At 39.3% G+C, this 20,430-nt stretch overlaps 1 protein-coding gene across 3 annotated transcripts in view; it reads right to left on the bottom strand.

Moving 5' to 3' along the window:
• Window positions 1–18,871, bottom strand: part of Slc39a12 (solute carrier family 39 member 12) — a 119,662-nt gene extending 100,791 nt beyond the window's left edge. For 2 of the 3 annotated variants that reach the window (XM_021156381.2, XM_029469894.2), the window contains exons 1-4: window positions 18,784–18,871; window positions 17,683–18,017; window positions 8,413–8,694; window positions 4,402–4,609 (exon numbers count right to left, since the gene is read on the bottom strand). In XM_021156381.2, coding sequence (XP_021012040.1) covers window positions 4,402–4,609; window positions 8,413–8,694; window positions 17,683–17,988 — 796 coding nt within the window. In that variant the 5' untranslated portion in view covers window positions 17,989–18,017; window positions 18,784–18,871. Of the gene's footprint in view, window positions 1–4,401; window positions 4,610–8,412; window positions 8,695–17,682; window positions 18,018–18,521; window positions 18,604–18,783 lie in introns of those variants that run through there. The other variant, XM_029469888.2, reaches the window with a different exon arrangement.
• Window positions 18,872–20,430: the final 1,559 nt, after the last annotated feature.

Below are 20,430 nucleotides of genomic sequence, written 5' to 3' on the forward strand. Positions count from 1 at the left end.
TGTATATAAATCAATCAAAATGCTTTCCTTTTTGATGTATATGCAAAAAAAAGAGAATAGGTGAAAGTAAGCAGATTATAGAGGTGCACTAGATCTTATTATTAATTCTGCTGTTGACGGTACAAATATATTGTACTCTTCATTCATCTCTTTGCTATTAAAACCATTAATACAGAGAACAATTAAGTAATATAGCCATTTTAATATGGCATTACTTTTAAGTTAAATATAATTTTCCTAAACAGTATTATTAAAATTACCAAATAATTTTATTGTAAATGACCAATTTTAAATAACAATAAAAATATTACCAGCTTTCTATATAATTTGGAAAATGTGACCTGTGTTCAGGAAAAACAGCAATCAATGGTTACATCTCAGAGTATTCCTAGACATAGAATTTCATACCCAAAGTCCCCAAGGCAGCTAGCAATAGTATGTTTAAGGAACTAAACAAAACCATATTTTAAAAACTAAAGTGAAGCATGGCAATAAATTAGATAAAACCAATTTTCAGTAAGAAGATAAAAGTTATATAAAATTTCCAGCAGATATTCTGTAGTGTTGAGAGAAACTGAAAAATAATTATAAAAAGTACACAACAATTACAAAAATTCCTGTAGAATAAAAAGGGGGAAGAACTGGAATGAATTTCAGAAACCTAGAAAACAACAGTTATTATCAACAGATATATATTGGCAGCCACAGACAGACAGGTCAAAGGCTAATAAAAAAAACTGATGAAAACAATGGTAAAGAAAGCAGGTGTGTTATAAAATCTTTATTAGATGCTCAGAAAGCTTATCAAGCACAAAGAGGTTAAGTAAGGAAACATCTATGCCCGCATACATTATAATCAAATGTTTAAAATCTAAGATAAAGTTTTGAAAGAAACAAGATAACGTGATTCAAATATATAAAACAGGTGATGGCTGACTTCCCATCCATACAATAAAGGCCAAAATTTAATAAATAGATAAAAAGTAACAGGATGATGTATTCATAGAATGGAAAGAAACAGTTGTTAATGGTTTTATACCCAACAAAACAACCCCTCAAAATAAATTGGGAAAAATAAAATCCAAGTAAATAGGGAATGAGAAATTTCTTTGGTAATGGACATATAGTACAAGATATATAGAATTACATTTTCTTTTATAAAAAAAGTGTGTTTAGTTTTGTTTATATACATGTATGTGTATAGGAGTATGAGTATGAGTATATGTATGTGTATGTGTGTGCAGTTGCATATAGAGGCCAGAAGAGGGCAGTGAGCTGTCTGGAGCTGAAGTTTCAAGCAAGTTGCAAGTCTTCTGACATGGATGCTGAGAACAGAATTCCAGACTTATGAAAGAGCAGCAAGTCCCATATACAACACTGAGCATGTTTCCAGGCCTGGAATGAAATTCTTTAGGCTGAAATGACCTGAACTTTCTTTGGGGTAAAATTTTGTTTGTTCAAGTTTACTATAAGTGAAGAGCTTCAGAAATTTTGGGTTAATGTAAGAGACTCTATAAATATATTTGTAAATATAAATAAATTTAATGATAAATATTACAGCTTTTTTTTTCAAACTCAGAATGACAGGAAGACCAGTCACCTACCATATTCTTGAATATTATATTGCAATTATTAAACAAAGCAGGCAGATGAGAGGACAAGAAAATTGGAGGAATTGGAAGGAGACAATACTGTTTCAATATGATACAAATGTGTGTGTATTTGTGAAACTATTTAGGAAACCAATGCAAAAACAGCAGTTTTCATTATGCAAATTATAAACTTAATCTATAAAAGTCACATATACATACACTCTACAGAAACACATATATAGGTATGTGAAGTTGAAAATATTATTGGATACAATAATTCTTGAATTATTATTCTTGAATATTATATTGCAATTATTAAACAAAGCAGGCAGATGAGAGGACAAAGAAAATTGCAGGAATTGGAAGGAGACAATACTGTTTCAATATGATACAAATGTGTGTGTCTGTGTGTGTGTGTGTCTGTGTGTGTGTGTGTCTGTGTGTGTATTTGTGAAACTCTTTAGGAAACCAATGCAAAAACAACAGTTTTCATGATGCAAATTATAAACTTAATCTATAAAACTCACATATACATACACTCTACAGAAACACATATATAGGTATGTGAAGTTGAGATATATTATTGGATACAATGTATAATGTGTTACAAATGGCATTCCTACCCAAGCACTGTGGGTGATCTACAGGGCCCTTGATCTACTGTCATCATGTGATGATGTGCCTTCCTCTACTCTAAAATGTACCATGCATCTCTTATATACTGTGTGTTTCTTTTCTGAATTCTTCCAATGGATATAGATCAAAAGGACTAGAGAGAAGAGAGAAGGCCAGAATAGAGAATTAGATCATCCTTTTATATAAGCTTCATGCAATCACTGTAGACAATTACCAGAAGATTGTGAACCTTGTACAAAAGATAAGCAAATATTACCAGTCCTCTGATGGGAGCATCAGATGTACTCTTCAATAAATAACTGAAAATGAATCAAATTTCCACACACAGCCACCAACATACAGGAAGTGGATAGTGTGAGTGTTCATGTTAATTCGGAATGCAACCAGCAATCCACGGGCAAGCACCCCGTTACTCTCCCAACAAAATAATTCACAATAAAATAGATAAAATGGGGGTAGATGCATATGCCACTTACAAGGAAATGAGAAACCTAGCAACATTTTACATTTTGCAGATTTTAAATGTAATTTGTCTATGTGTGTGCATGTGTATCTGCATGAGAATAGGCGCACATGTGCATGACATGCATGTGGAAGTCTACATTGTCACCACTTCACCTTGCTTGAGACACAGACTCTTGATCCTACTATGTATGTCAGGCTACCTGGCCCATGAGCTTCTGATGGAGTCTTCTCTCTCTGCCTGTCTTGCCATAGGAACACTGGCATCACCTATCTCTACCATGTCTGGCGTTATTTAGATGTAGGAAGCTCAACTTAGCTTCTCATGTTTGCACAGCAAGCACTTTAACCATCTTCCTAGTTCATTTTGTGGATCTTATCTGGACCCTGATTCAGATTCATTAAAAAATATATATGTGTAATTTTAAAACTCAGGAAAATGTGGTCCAGCATTCTACAGTTCTGAGAAGTGATTACTTTAGGCCTGGTATTGGTAATGAGATTAAAAAGAAAATCTGCCTTCAGACACTTACATTCAGATATTGAAACTTTCAATTCATTTCTGATACTTAGCTTTCAAGTCATTTTCCTTATTAAATGCAAAGAACATACAAAATCAATATTCAGATTTCCTTCTTGGCAGCACATTTCATCTTGGAGCCTCCAAATGATTTTATCAGAAATGAAATATGTAGTGCTGAATTAGTTAAACCACTTTGACTCGAGGCAAAGCACACATGCTGCACCCACCCAAGAGCTCTCCAGATTCATGAAAGAAAGAAATACATACACACGCGCGCGCACACACACACACACACACACACACACACACACACACACCAATTTTGGTATGCCTTGAGTAGCTCAATGGCTGGGTACTTCTAAACCTCCTCATGGTGAGCAAGCACTTCCCTCCAATATTCCTGAGTTAACATCTTCTAAAATCTGTATTTCATCTCTGCTACCCCAGACCAAATCAGGAAAGTGGCCCCTAGGGCTACTTTTCTGGATTCTTACACGCCATTGGACCTTGAAGCTTCATCTCTGCTTTCCCATCATGTTATTTTCTTCTTCTTTCCCTGTCACTTAATCCCTTACCTGATAAATCTAAAAGTCCTACCCCATCTCCCTGCCCAGGCATTGGCTGCACAGCAATTCTTTATTATCAATCGAAGCCAGCTGAGGGCAGGGGCCCTCAGATCTGGAAGCTAGGCTTTGGGAGGAGAATTCAGGTGAAGCATGAGAACCTGTTCCCAACAGAAGTAGATGAATAACATACAAGTTACCTCTGCTGAGAGAGAAATGGCTTACATTTATAATTACATGCAAGTTGCTACAGACCCTCTTAGGCCATTTTGAATAACATTTTTATCATTCCATACCGATCTGCCATCTCAGGTCCAATGTTATGTGCAAAATAGGGAAGAGTTTAGTTAGTTCTCAAAGACAGGTTTTTAAATCTGCCCGTTTGATTCCATATCCATAATTTGGATCCCTACAAAAATGGGCCAAGTTCATGTGTATGATTCATCAACTGATAAACTTCTGCCCTAAAAGAACATCTGTGCTCTCTTATTGCATGCCAAGATAAGACAATGCTTAAAACAGACCTGGATAAATTCCATCAACAAAATACTCAAGCCTTTGTTTTCTGGCACAATTAATCAGACAGATGTGACTTGGGAATGAAATTTGTGAAAAACAATCTTACCAGATAGGTGGAGGGTATTGGTACTATTCAGGAAACTGAAAATATACTCTGTAAAATCATCTGGAGAAGGCAAGGCTTTTCTCCCCAGACAAACTCCTTGGAGTGACAGAGCGATGATGGTTGCGGCCAGCTGAGGAAGTGTCTTTTCATCAGCACCATTGCTGCCCTGAATGCCAGATTCCCTCTGCAGAATCTTAGTTTCCATACACTACAACAACAAGAAGGACATGTTAACTTCTGTAGTTCCGTTGAGGAGTGGCATATCTAAAAGAAGATTGATTTGTAGGCATGATGTCATCACTCTACTACCTAAGGGGAAGCTGGATTTGGGAAATATGGGACGTTTTCAAATCTAATCCCACCCTCCTACATCTCAGGTATCTACCCTTCCTTATGATTGTCTTAAAGATATACTTTCTGAAGTGCATGCCCACTCTTATAGCTTGCATCCTTTCCCTTGATGAATTTTCTTCCAGATTCAAGGATTCTTGTAGGCTAGATGCATCCTAGCACTGATGCACACACTAGGACCTGCAATGATTAATCTTAATTGTCAACTTAATGAAGTTTACCATCACCTGGGAGAAGTGTTTCTAAGCATGTCCATGGGAGAGTATCTCAATAAGGTCACCTGAGGTAGAAAGTGCCATCCAATGTAGGTGGTGTCACTCCCTAGGACTGGGATTCTAGGCTGTATAAAAAGGACAACACAGGCTGATACAAGTATTCATTGCTGTCTTCCTATTGGATGTGGGACTGAGTGACTAAGTGTTTCATGCCCCTACTGCCTTGATGTCGCTGTCTTGATGGGCTGTACTTTAACTATGAGCCAAAAATAAATTTATACATCCTTAAATCCATCTCATCAAAGTATCTTGTCATAGTAATAGCAAAGTAACTGAGACACAACCTTTACTTCTACATCTCCCTTGAGCGCAAGTTCACTGTGTATTCACTACAGTGAGTAGTCCACTCTAACACAGCATCTGCATTCTTTGAATTCCTATGGAACATAGGACAAGTGGCATTCTTGTGTGTGTATTCAATTTTCCTGATTAAATTATACTTATCTGACAAGGCAGAATTTTACCATAAATACTATTATTGATCTCTTTTACTTATTAAAATAAAATACCCGCTATGTGTCATGTCCTATGGCACAAATGAACTGGAGTGAGTTGCTCATCCAAAGAGGACACAAGCATGTGTTATTAAGTCAACATTCACTTCTTGTGACTTTGAAGAATGAATAGAAGCCTATTGAGTTAATCTCTCTGAGGTCTAGTAGTGAGTTTGACAGGCATCTACTCATAGCTGTAGTGGAAATCTGGAGGTGGAAATTAGGAACTCATGCAAGCTGAGCAAGTGTTCTACTCTGGGCTTCATTCCCAGAAATGTGACCACATTGATAATACTTGAAAGTACTATGAGAGAAAGGAACAAGTTGAGACATAACAGCATGACCCTCACGGCGATGTAAATTTTTCATAGGCTGTATAAATGAATGTTATAGTCACAAGGTTCTTTTAAGGGTAGAATCTCCAGCCATTTTTTTTTTGACCCAAGAAGACCTTACAGTACAATCAATACTTATCTTCCAGAAGAGACAGGGCTAGGATGAGGTAGAAAGCAACAGAACCTCAAAGGCTTCAGCACTTGGGGATATTGATTGAAGACAATGAAATGAAGTTACTTATGGAAGTGATAGTGAAGGAATTGGGTGAAGTGTGTCTGGATGAGGACACTAACATGTAAAACCACTTCTAGAAGTTGGTTGAGGACCATCTAAAATGGCTCCTAGGGGTGTGACCTGTGGAAGTCAAGTCCTGTGCATTTTAAAAGCTGGGACTGCAAGGGATAGGCTAGTATGTAACTCCTATGCTGTGTAGAACAAAGCATCAGTCTGCAGAGAGATGTCACCAGCCTTCTGCAAAGGCTGGACTGACTGACTACCTAAGTCATTGTGGTTAAATAGACTACAGAAACCATCTAGAAGTCATATAAATACATTGGTATCTTTAGGAGATCACTGTCCTAAAGCAAAGAAAGGTGCATGACAGTAGTTTACTTCTTGTTAACTGGATGGGAAAAAAAAGTAGTTTTCTGTGTCCTGTTATTTTATTCTCTATAGATGTTTGATCTTACAAATACCACAAAGACTGACCACTGACTATGTGGGCAGCATAAGTAGAAACCCACTCCTACCCACCATTTTGCTTTAAGTACTGGATTTTCATTTCTATTTAATCTGCATCAAAAGGCAGTAAGGGGGCAGGATGTCTAAAATCCTAGTAGGTAATTTGAGCCAATTTAACATCATAGAGAAATCACAATGAAGATGTTACAGTTAGGAACACCTAAGGAGGTGTTCAAGCTAAAAATTGAATTCCATCAAGGAACCTTTTTCTAACATTGGAACAGGATCAACTAGGCCAAAGATTAATATTCACAGGATTGGAGGTGTCATAAGATCTTTGCAAGGTGCATAGTAAATATGTTTTTCCTTGTATACCAAGTAAAAAGAGAAATTAAGTACATTTGTAATATATATAAAGGGTGTTTGTTGGTTGTTGAGCCAGAACAGACTAACAGAGACTTTTCCTCCTAACTTCCCTATTTTCTTCTGTATAAAAAGTTTGATGCTCAATTTGCAAATTACATTCAGATTCTACACAATCTCTCGTGTTGGTCTGTCTGTCATTCGCCGACTCTCTGCCCACCTGCGACCAGAGACCCATTCTACGCAGACAAAGGGACCCAGAGGTTCTGTGGCAAAGCTTGTTTTTACAAATCAATGAATAATTCAAAAGATAATAAAGATTTGCAACCATTGTTTCATAAATAATGTTCATACCCCCTTCAAATTGTGGTATGGGTCCTCAAAGAACTCTTCTGGAACTCTGACTCAAGATTTATGAAGCAGAGGGTGTAGCTCAGTGGCAGAGTGCTTGCCTAGTAAGCATAAAGCCCTGGGTTCAATCCCCAGTATCAATGATGATGATGATGATGACGACGACAACAATGACGACAGTGTGTGTGTGTGTGTTTGTGTGTGTGTGTTTGTGTGGTATAGGCATGTGTGTAAATGTGTACATGTCCTGAGTGTGACCATGTAGAAGCCAGAAGTCAATGTTAATAATTATCTTCTACCTTTATTTTTTGAGACATTGTCTGTCAATAAACCTGAAGGTTGCCATTTTGACTAGACTGACTGACCACAAGTCCCAAATAACTGCCTTTTCCCCTCCAACCTGATGATTGCAGGAGTAATTGTAACCGCCAGTTTTTACATAGGTACTAGAGACCCAAATACAAGTGCCTGTGCTCATGCTTCCAGCATGTTACCTGCTGAGGCATATCCTCAACTCCATATAATGAGAATAATAATAATAGTAATAATAATAATAACAAAAACATTGCATTCAGATACCTTTGTTTGCTGAAACTTCCCATTGTACATCAGAAAGTATGCTTGAAAGGCAAGCATTTCTAGAATAGTAATGAAAGCAGGTACCCATGTCCTGAGAGTAAGGGCTAGGGGTAGATGAGAAGGAGCCCGGACACACAAGGCTAAGCAGCAGGTTAGCTGCTGTTTGGTGTTAAGTATTGCAAATAATACTTTTACAAGTGATTTCATCAGTGAAATCACTAATGATAAATCATCTCTTAAACTGTTTCTGCCTTCTTCTTTGACCAGAAGCCACGACAAATGGACATGTGGTCTTTCACCACTGTAGTTCATCTCTTGGATGTGGATCAAAATTTGAGTCACAGTTATTCAGGAGATGAGAGCTGTCCTGTCACCTGCCCTGCCTACCCACCCACCCACCCAGCTTCTGACTAAAAGTCATCTGCCATTAATCATTCCATTTCCACTTGGACTTTTGGATTATGTCACTATCCTAGAGTTAAACCGGAAGTACATATCTCTCTTAGAAGTTCATCCATGTCCTAGGAGTAAGTGGCAAAACTATGAACAAGCCTACAGCTCAGCTGTTCCTCACGTCTTACCTGGCTACTGGAAGTGCCAAAGTACTTCCTGGTGAAAGCCAAGATGTCATCAGTCTCCTTCTCTGAAAGGAAATAGGAGTCTTCATCCTGCCTAAGGCCGAGTAGACTGTGCAGGTAAAACTCATATTCTCTGCTGCTCATGTTGAGCTTGGAAGAACAGATCTCCTCCTGATGAATTATGTAGTAGAGGAGAAGGAGAGAAACTCTCTGGACCACCTCCTCTCTTAGCTCATCCTCCAAATTTCCCCCAGCTGTGAGTAACAGTGCATCTGCTTCCAAACACTATAGGGGAAGGTAAGAAGGAAAGAAGACAAAGTCAAGCTTTATACAAGACTGAATTATTCCACACAAGATATCAAATTCTTATGCCTTGTGAGTACAGGGTATAGCAGTTAGTTCCTGCAGCTACATCCATGAGAGAGTGAGTCATGGTGAGACTTTTGTCTGATCACCATTTCCTCCTGGGGACCCTTCCTGTAAAAGGGGCTTTGTCCTTTGTATAAACCCAGCCAATTCCTTGGCTTTTGAAATGATGTCCCATTGCACATTGCATCTTCTGTCTGACTCTATACTTTCTCTTCTGACTCATCTTATCCTTTCTCTCTAAACTTCTGGTCTTGTGGTTTTGTTTCTTTGAAGTCCCATCAAGATCTTTCCACAGTCTTGCAGGCCTCCTCCTTGCTATCATTTTTTTCAGGTCTTAAATGTCACTCTTAGCCAGATGTGATGGTGCACAACTTTAATCCCAGCACTCAGAAGGCAGAGGCAGGAAGATTTCTGTTGAGTTTGAAGCCACCCTGATCTACAAAGCAACTTCCAGGACAGCCAGGATGGTTACACAGAGCAACCCTGTCACAAACAAACAAACAAACAAACAAACAAACAAACAAACAAATGTTACTCTTTACAGAGGCCTTCCCCAAGGCTCTCAATCTATATTGTACCTCACAATGTTGTTCTATAAAAAAATAGCATGCAAAATACACATGACTTTCAAATTTTCTTGATGGCAATGTTTTAAAAGTGAAAATAAACAGGTGATATGTATTTTAATACTTTACAAATTTTTTACATATTTAAGATAAAATTATTTAAGCATGTAATTGAAAAGTCTAAGAATGACTAATGAGATAATCTATGCTCTTTTTGTAGGTCAACTCTTTGAAATCTAGTGTACATTTGTCAGGATATTTCTGTCAAACAAGTCACACATATCAATATTTTTGGTATTTATTATTTATTCAATAAATATTTATTCAACAGTCACTTGTAGCTATAGCTACTGTGTTGGACAGACATCTCTAGCATTGCATTTTTTTTCACAGCACTATATTATAAAATTTCTGTTGACCTGACCATTGTATTTTGTCTGTTACCAAGAACAAGAGTTTATTTTGTCAGGTTTCCAGGACAGGTCTAACCCTCAGCATGTGGCACAGAACCAAGTACTGAGCATCTTGTAAAGATGCAGTGACACTGCCCCTCCCCAGGCCTCTGCTATTCTTGCCTAGGAGAACTGCCAAATGATTACATCAAAGGGAATCAGAACATAACCATACCTAAAATATATCTCTTTTGCATGTAGACAATTTTGGTTTAAAGGCAACTGGGAAACAGTAAATATGAAAGCAGTTTCTGCACTCTCTCTTTCTTCCTAAAGGCAAAGACTAAATTTCCATTGAGAAATGTGTCCTTTATGTACCAAGAACAGAACATTCTTATTCCAGGGAACTGATATAATTCTGTAAATTCACATAGACTTTACCAAATCACCCCCCACCATCTATGATTTAGGGTCTTTTGTATATTTTCCTAGTGAGTTCTCACAATTTACTACCCTGAAGCCATCTTTCCTCTTATCACATCTCTATAATCCATTGTTGTTGTTGTTGTTAAATTGGTATACATTTCCTACTCACTCTGATGCATTATTTCACAAGTCACAGAGAAATGTGAATTCTCTGATTTGAGATGGTCACATGACGTAAGACCTTCAACATAACATCATTGGACAGTGAAAAAATGACAGGGATTCTGGCTGAAAATTTTTTCAAGAAATAAAAATACCTATTCATTGAAAGTTAAGAAGTTCTCTCAGTATCTAGTAGCAGCTCTTCTGCCAAGCTACAACCTCAGGCTGAAGCATTGGGTGATGTCTGTCTCAAATTTCAGGGAGGTTCACCCCACTGTGGAGATAATTACCAAGGGTCTTTTAATATGTTATCTTGGAGGTTCTAATAACATGGCTGCTATGTGACATGCTGGGTAATATCTGGTGCACACAGTACACATTAGTAAGAAACTGCAGATATCCATCTTCAAAGCAAAGCATGAAGGTGTTCTTCCTGAAGCCACATACACTGTAGACCTCGTGCTTTTCAAATCAACTTCTGGGCACATACAGAGGTCACACAAACTCCACTCTGAAGCCACAACAAACCTTTTGCTTTCTGTAAGTAGGCCCCATCCTACAGAGAGTGTATGAATTGGGAACTGATGATGGATGGAGCTGAAACCAAGACACAAGCAGTAACTGGGTTGACACTACCATGATAAGACCATTCTATGTACTAAATAATCTTGTGAAGCCCACACTACACATAATGCTACTTATGATTTACTGACAGTGCTCTGCACAACACCATGTTGAGCACATCACACACTCAGGTGCTCTTCAAAATGTAATCTAGCTACTGCTAGAAAATATAATTTTGGGTGGCTTCCAACTCACAGACAGAGACAGGTATATTTGACTCTGCCTTGCACATAGTAATTTTTTGATGGTGGAACTTCCATTCTGCTATTTTTAATGGAAAAAAATTCTCAATCTCTTTAATAATCCTCTAAAAATAGCCACATGATGTAAGGCATTTGGAATACCAATCACTCCATTATTTAATATTTAATGAGATAGCAGATAAATTTGTATTGAACATGCAAGGATATTGAACTGAATCAAATATGTATAATTTTTCTCTTATGAAAAATGTTGGCCCATAGTATAACTTATAATGAAATCTAAAAGATGCTAAGTTACTTGATTAAAGACCCATAGCTAGTAGTGGTTAGCTATGTAAACATTAAATTCTTCAACAAATCATTTTCTGTCCTTCCTATTTTGGTAGGAAGATGTACTGGATGGCCCTGGTGCTATTTGTATGTTGATGCTAATTTCGCTTTCCTGGGAGGGTCTTCAGATAAGGATTGAGTCATACTAAGGTGACTTCTTGTGAACCAATTCCCTAAGGAATAAAGGAATAAATCACTAGGCGATTAGGCAGGACTTCTTGGTTGAAGAGAGGAAGAGAGGGGACAGGAGAGAATTAGGTCTTTTTGGACAGGGATAGATAGCATCTCTGGTTTCAATGGTGAATCTGTCAGGATTCACCAGAGGAGGATTTAGGTTTAATAAGGCTTACATGATTAGGATTTTAGCTGTTGTGCCCAATGAATGAGTTACCATTGTTTCTGAACTAAGTTTGTGTTGTGTTTTCCTTCACATGGAGGCTTGTCCAGGTTCAAGAGAGGTAGGGCAGCAAAGCATGGGCTTGCATGAGGTACCCCACAAAGGCAGTGTGGGATTTGAAGCATGGGAATGGTGTGGTAGTGACCCGCCAGTGGGAACCTAGTAAGTTGGGTGGAGAGACTATGGAGTTCTGAGTCAGAGTCTCCATGAGATAAAAACAGGTCAGCAATTGCCTCCCATTGCATAGCCAGACAGGCCACCAGAGCAGAGGCACAAGCTTGGGAATGTGCAGGTTCTCATTTGTAATATTTCCTGCAACCGGAAGATAGGTGAGCTGAAAACGGAAAGAGGATTGGTAAGGGTCTAATGTCAGTAATGAAAATAAGATGGTGGAGAAGTATGATTGAGCATTTCAGGGGAAGGTTGTTGCCCTGATTAAAATGTTGCCAGAGACACTGGGTCAAGGAAGCTCATGAGGCCACCATGTCAATCACATGTTGTCATGTCAGCAGACATAAAGGAGTGCACAATGTCCCCTGTGCATATGCTATGGTGTCTCTGAGACTCCTATTCATTCCTGATTCCACCCCAATGTTTAATACAGGGTACATACCATGGCGTATCAGAGAATAGAACATAAGTCATAACTGCTCGGACAGGTACTGTAGGATAGGTTAGCTTAAAGAATATGACAAGGAAGATAAAGTTAGCTTCATTCTGACTTTAAAAAGTTCAAGACAGTTCTTGAAGTGTTTTGTTTTGTGTGACAAGACTTAGTCTCACTAAACAGGAGTCACAAAGCTTTTTCCTGAATCTCTGGATGCTTGATGAAATAAAATATAACTCTGAATCAAACACGTTAAACCATTATAGTTTTTATAATTAAATCTTAGAGAAGCTACAGAGGCCAATGCCTTGAAAGCTATAGGAAGCTTTAAAAAGAAGAAAATAATAATTTTTCCTCTAGACAACTAGGACTGGTGATGGTGAGAAGAGGACCGAAAACCTGCAGTTCACCACCACTCAATTTAACTTTAGGAATGAAGTCTTCAACAGTTGTCACAGTTGCATATGGAAGAGGATGTTTAACAAAATTTTGCAAATGTTGCCATCTCATAAAAATCAAAATCTATTCAAGGCTACACACTCTGGTAAAATATTCTTTGTTACAGAAGAAAAGCTTCATTCAAGACTAAGTCCGCCAGTGTCCCTTTAGATTTTGTCAGGTGGCAGTGTAGGATTCATAGGGAAGAAACAAACACAGATTCAGAGAATTCATTTTTAAAGATTCTATAAGGAAATGCACTTGGGGGGGGGCAATTACTTAAACTCCAAGCAAGGGCTCACTTTAAAGGCTAACTGATCTACCCAGATCTTAATGGCAATTGTCCATCACTCCCTAAAGTTAAGTCAAATTACCTCCTTCTAATATATAATTCAGCTTTGCGTACACTAAATAATAACTGCAGCCACAAAGAGCAGCATGAGATCTGTCTACATCCACAGCAGAAAAACAGTGAAATAAGACAGGTTCAGAACTGATAAGTATAATGTTTCCATCTTGTTGCATCTATCTATCTATCTATCTATCTATCTATCTATCTATCTATCTATCTATCTATATTTACCTATCTATCTATCAGCTATCTCTTTCTTTTTGGTATGTATGTATGTATGTATGTATGTATGTATGTATGTATGTATGTACAAATGACATGAAAGTGGAAGGGGCATCTGTGGAAAAGAGAAAATGGGTAGTGGATGAAGCTAGGCTAGATAGGAGAGGCTACTGGTAGGAAATATAGTCAAGGTATGTGTTATATTTAAATAAAAATATTCTTATGAAACCTACTTTGCACAAAGGATATATGTTGATAAACAGGAAAGCTTTTCAGCTGGAGAGTTATCTCAACATTTAAAACCACTGGCTGCTCTTCCAGAAGAATGTTTGGATGGATGCCCAGCATCGTGTGCCAGTTCACAACTGTCTGCAACTCCAGTCCCAAAGGGACCTTAAATCCTCATCCAGCATCTGTGGGCATTACATACATGTAGTGCACAGACATACATTCAGGCAAAATACCCATACAGATGAGAAAAACAAATCTTTTTTTAAAAAGAAAGACAGTTGCTATCTGCAAGAAAACTTTGCAAGTTTAGAGTCCTCCAATGTTTAAAGTTTGCTTTAGAGGTACTAGTAAATATACTACCTTCTTTCAAATACCTAAAAGCTTTACAAGGTATCTTTTTCAAATAGAAATTGTATCACTTCATTTTCTGGCCATAAGGCCTTAAAGGGTGATGGGTGATGGAAGGAATGCACTACGACTGTGGCTTTTCTGGCTCACAGAAATAATAGTCCTATGTAAGTGAGCTCATATAAATCAGTCAGATATATGAAACTTACAGCAAGTGAGTTGGGAATGGGGCAATTGTGGGCTAAAATCTGCTCCTTAAACAGTGACCATGGCCTTGAAAGGATCTGAAATTTTCAGTTAAAATCCTAAGCATCTAAGACAGATGAAGAAGGGAATGTCTGGAGATGGGTTTCTAAGAAATGTCATTGTTTCAGAGTCCCTGAAAAAGGAGCATACATTGCCTTGGAGAATAAGGACAATTATGGACTGAAGGCATTGTGAGCTCCACGTACCAGCATATGCATCTGTCTCGACATGATCCTATAGAGTTATACTAGAAGAGACCCATTTCCTTTGATTAAAGATGGGAAGAAGAGGTTCAATATGCCCCAATGACTAGAAGTTTCCTAACTAGAGGTATTTCCCCTCCTGGAAGCTATGCAGAGTCCTAACTCCCAGTATGAGTGGGTTAATTCCATAGGGGTTATTTATGTTAATCCCAAATATGGAAGGAGAAAAAAAAATCAATGACCCAAATCACCGTGGAATGCAAGCAACTGATTAGAACAAGGTATTTTTGTTTTTTGTTTTTTGTTTATGTTTGTTGTTGTTATTCATATACCAGGGCTGCCTCCTACTAAGGAGGAATTTGAGAGGTCAGCCTTGGATATGAGGAAGACAAGGCTTTCATAGAGCTCAGGGTAGAGAGTTTCCAAATGAGAGACTTGGTGGACAAAATAGGATTACAGGAGCAGAAAAATAAGCCTAACATGTCAGTCCTTCCTGAAACAAAGGTAGGGTTGCAAGATACCACGTTTTGAAACAAACAAAGACATGGTTCCTGTTTCCTGGAATGGGCAGTATAGAACCATTTGTAGTTAAAGTTACAGGTGTGGCAGAGCACAGTCCTTGAGAAGCAGAGGTGAACAGGAATGAGCCTAGAGCCTAGTTTGTCTTTACTATAAAATAGCCTTTAAGCCTAAGATGGAGGCAGGCTGGCTCTTCACTTAATCATGACATGAGTCCATTAAAACTCTATCCAGGGGCTGGGAACACAGAGCAATTGCCAGAGTTCTTTTCTATCATGCATAAAGCCCAAGATCAATTACCAGAAATAAAAAACAGAAAACATTCCACTTATTCTTAGAGAGAGAGAGAGAGAGAGAGAGAGAGAGAGAGAGAGAGAGAGAGAGAGAGAGAGAGAATCAGGACCAAACTGTTCATTTTAAAAAACTACAACTTGAATGGCTTTATTTTTAAATTCCCCATGTTTTCGGATACCTCATACTGATTTTTCTAATTCCACTTTACCTTTTTTTCCTCATCAGAAATTCAATGACACCACCTCAGTCTTTCTTTCCCCAAATACTGAGAGATACAAACCCACCCCTTGCTCTCCCGGTTTCCCACAGAATATCCAACATGAGCATGACCTGTCAAGAATATGTCTTAAATTAATGAAGAGACTCAACAACAAAGCCAAACCCTGAGGTTTGGTGCCAGAACCCGAATGCTGCTGCAACTGGATGACCTTTCCTCCACTGGCTCTTCATGAAGGACAAGAAAATGTTTCTTAGGTGTCATACAAAAGGAATATTCAGGACAGTCAAACCCTCTCCTATCAGTTTCCCTTTTCTTCAGTTTCCTAGAGAAAGAGAATGAGCAGCCCTAAGATACTGCACTCTTAGACTGAGCATTTCCAAGCCCTGGGACAGATATAATTCAAGAGGAAGCCAAACAGCCAAACCCTTATAATGTCACTAAAAATAAGATAAAATACCCCTTCCCTCTTCTTCAGCTCCAAACATGGAGAACAGTCTTGCCTGTTTATGTTCACCCAGTAAAACCAATATTTAAGCAGCCTTAATAAGGCACTTCATATCATTAAATGAGACCATGGCCCTGAAGCAGATTCTCAGCGGAAATTAATAAGATCTGACTCCTGGTTATTTCCAGTGGGATGTCTGTTGTTACTATCTATATCTATTAATGTCATCACAGAAGAGCTGCTTATTATAACACATCTCCTCTGGGAACCATTGGGTGTTTTAATAATTATCGCATTATTTATCATTCACAGAGAGCAGAGAAAGCATTCTATCTGTGCAAGACCCTTTTTATTACAAGAAGGACAAAACCAAAAAACATTTGGCCAGGAAATGCACACCCTCACCCCATCCTCAGCCCAGATCTCTGTGGGACTGAGAAAGACAATCCAGATTGGCTTTTGAAGCAGACATGCACTTCTGGTTTGCTTATACGTGCTTTCAACTTATCTATATATCTACAAGTTTTTCCTTTAAAAACTCATTGATCGGGATGGGGTGACAAAGAGGGATTTTGTGGGCAGTTATTTTAAGACCTGGGTTCTCTTCCATAGTGATACTTGATGGACCTCCTCCAGGGACTTCAAACATCCACAATGGAACCTGATGGACCTCCTCCTACAACAACCAAACCCTGGGATTAGTAGTCCCCCCAGTTTTATGCTAAAGCAATCTGGGGATAGTTACAAGGGAGGAGGGTGGGTTTAAAGGGACAAGGAGATGAGTGGGATTGGGGTCCATGATGAGAAATTCACAAAGAATCAATAAAGATAGAGGGGCAGAGAGAGGGAGGAGGAGGGGGAGAGGGAGGGAGGGAGAGGGAGGGGAAGGAAGGGGAAGGAAGGGAAAGGAAAGGAAAGGAAGGGTAAGGAAGGGAGAGACAGAGAGAGAAGGGAAACTGATCATGAGCAACAACAACACAACCATCCTAGGCAAATCAAGATTCAGCCTGGGAAGGAGGAAGCCTTTATGCAGTAACTGTATGTGAGCTGCACAACTGGTTCTGGTGAGAAGACAGGGTAGGGTTTGCTTGTTAGGTCAGGAGGAGGAAAGCTGTAGGGAAGGCTGTGGAATAGGTCTTGGGAAGCATGGGAACAGTTTCAACTCTAAATGCAGCACTTCTCTCCTGAAGCTCTGATTGCTCACTGCTAGTGATTGTCAAGGCACTAACTCGGGACCACACAGACTTTAAAAAACACTAACTGACACCTAGGAGTGCACGTTCAGGAACTGAATGTCAGGCAAATATCAGAATGCTGGGATTGTCTCACAGAAGATCAAAAGCCTCTGTCTAATATCATCCATGGTCATTGCAGGGCAAAAATAAAAGGATCTCAGAAAAGCAGAAGGAAGGAAGGGCCAAGCATTCATCAGCAAGCCAGTGCCCCTAAAGAAGCACAGAGGCTCTAGAAAGCTTAAACACTTTTTCCTAATTGGAAAAAAAAAATCCCTTGTGAATGGTTTGTTTTAAGGAAGATTTGGGACATTATTGTGCCAGGCTGAACTTCTAGCTTGCATATGAACCTTGCATGTCATTTCGTTGTGATAAAGCCATCTCTATGTGATCCACTGTTCCCTTTGGAGCAATTCTTAGTACCCGACCCCACTTTATTTCACTAACCAGCTTGCAGTCTCCTTGTGTCCAATCTGTTCTCTGTGGACACCCAGTCCTCTCCAACAGAATTTTGATGAGGCTTTGTGGATGGTTGAGGGACCAGTGGTCACCAGCAGAGAGGACCCTCAGAACTTCTAGCAGGCCTTGGCTCCCAGCTCTGCTGTTATTCTGAGTGAGGGTTTTGCTGGTCTCAGTAGAGGAAACGAGGCTGAGGGAGTGGGACAGTAGGATCATCCACGCTGAAAGATTGGTCCAGAAGCACATGTCCACTCTTGAGCTTGAGTTGCGTTGGGGGTGAATGGGAGGCTTCATGCAGGACAAATTTACAACCAGAGGGTTTCCTGTGGTAGAAAAGGGAAAATAAAGACTTCAAGACTTTCAACATGTTTGAAATGACTCACTAATTGGGTGCCTGGGCCAATTTGCAACAACAGGGGATCTGCATGCCACTTATAACCCCAAAGACCAGGAAACTTCCTACCTCACAGTGGGCAGGAAACTATGCCTGCACTAATCAGTTAAATGGTTAAATGAGGGTGCACTTTCCATGTCTGCAGCCAATGCCTGGCCCAGGACCCAGAGTGAGCTGCAACACCATTACAAAAAAAAAAAAAAAAAAATCTGTGCAGTCAGTGGAGAAAATTAAAGAGAAAATTTCTTTTAACACACTTCCAATATCACACTGAGTCAGAAGCCTTTGAAGAGGACAATGCCCTAGAGAAAAGTAGTGACATTCAAGAAACACTAGTTAGTTTTTAGCTTAATAAAACCATCCACCAAGACACTGGAGAATGAACTATCTCTGAAAAACTCCCAGACCCCAAAAGGATAATAAATCTACTTACCCAATACTCCCTGAAAGAATGGGAAATCACCTTAGAGTCTATCAGAATTTTTGGAGAAAACTAAGTCTTGAATTGATTGTTTAAGGAGTCCAAAATGTTAACAGCGTCTCTTGTAGTATCCAGAGACGATCCAGTAATGACCTCCAGGGTAGTAACAAGATCCTGAGATTATCCTTATAGCTTAAACAACAGTTTCAGACTCTTATGCTAGCATTTTAAAAAGAGACATAGTGACACAGACGTTTCTAAACACATCACTTACCTCAAGAAAGAGAAATAGTTGTTTATCTCAAGCTCCCTGGGCCTTTAAATTTCGGAGAGCATTTTGTGGTCCCACAGTTCTCCGTTTTAAAATTCCTTAACTGTGTGCTGAGAGCTGGAGAGGATTATTTCAGCCCAGAGACATTTCTAGTTGCTATGGAGAGAGCTGCTCAGACGGTAAGAATGAAGGTGGATGAATGCAGACAGTTGCTGGCTGACAGATTTGCAGGATAATCAAATAATGTGGTTGAGGAATTATCCTTTCATATCAACATTTAGCACAGTATTTTAAAAATTATCTACAGTCATTTGCCTTCCAAGGGACAGAATCTAGATAAATAAATAAATAAATAAAATTCTACCTACAAAGTGAAAGAGATCATTGTTTAACCCAGGCTTAAACCAAGAGTTGACAGAAAGATTGACCCTTTAAAACTTTGTTTCACAGCTTGCAAGTATTTAAAAGATGCAAGGATTTTATAAATAATGGTTTAAAATAAAAGTACTTAATGAAGGAAGGCACTTCTAACCTGAGAAGAAGTAGATACAAATGGGGGACTTGTGCCAATCACCCATTGTGTGTGTGGAAACTGGGTATAACTGAGATAACCAGGGTTCAATTTAACTACCCATTGTGTACATAGTTTTGTCTCGAATGTCAAAGAAAAGGACTTGACATTTTCTTTTTCTCATAAGCACCATGGTGACAGTAACTAAGATAAAGGCTAGACTCACCTGAGAAGCAGGGAATTAGACCAAAGTTAAGACAGTCAGACTGAAGGTTAAGCAAGGGCTGAGAAACCAGGAGGCTTTGGGCTTTAGACTACAAGACATTGGACCAAGACACTCCCTAAAGGCATGTGCCCATCACCTGTGGTGGTCCCTCCAGTAGGAACTACCATGTAAAAGGCTTGGGTAATCCAATAGCAAGAACTTGGTTAAAAGGCCATTAAAGAAATAATAGTTCACTACTTATGCAATATAGCTGGTCTTAATCTCTTCATTGATTAGTCCCATTACAAGGAACACATCAGATCATCAAATTCATTAAACTCCAGCCCCATGCCACCTTGGGCCCAAACACTGTGCCAAGGTCCCCAGAGGACTCTCCATGGCACAAGCACCCTAGCACACCCAGGATTTTGGGATTACTGCTGAGTGGAACGCAACATCTATTCCAAAACATCCCAGAGGGACTTGTGCCAGCATGAACAGGGACACAGAAAACCCACCTGAACAGCAGCTGGGATTCATTCCAGTTGGTACCAGCCCTGTGCCACCGTGGGTGCGAACTCAGCAGATGATCCCACAGTTCCCAGAGGACTCTCCTTGCCACAGGCACCCTAGCACACCCAGTATCTTAGGATCACTGAAGAGAATTGGCCTCCAGAGAGGGCTCTGACCCTGGGACTCAGGTGAGAGCACCATCCTGTATCCTGGGTCTCTCAGAAACCAGTCTGTACATGGGCCACAGGCACAACAGAGCTTCTTGGACAGGGTTCCTTCAGGCCTTTATCTTCAGCCAAGAGGTGGATCTGAGCTCCAGATCTCTGTGCACCTTCCCTGCAAGATGAGAGCTTGCCTATAGAGAGTGCTCTGACCACTGGGACTCAGGAGAGAGTTGGACTCCCACGAGTGCTGACTGAGG

This window comes from Mus caroli, unplaced genomic scaffold (assembly GCF_978045245.1).
Source record: "Mus caroli unplaced genomic scaffold, Mus_caroli_1 scaffold_2, whole genome shotgun sequence".
NCBI classification, from domain to species: Eukaryota; Metazoa; Chordata; class Mammalia; order Rodentia; family Muridae; genus Mus; species Mus caroli.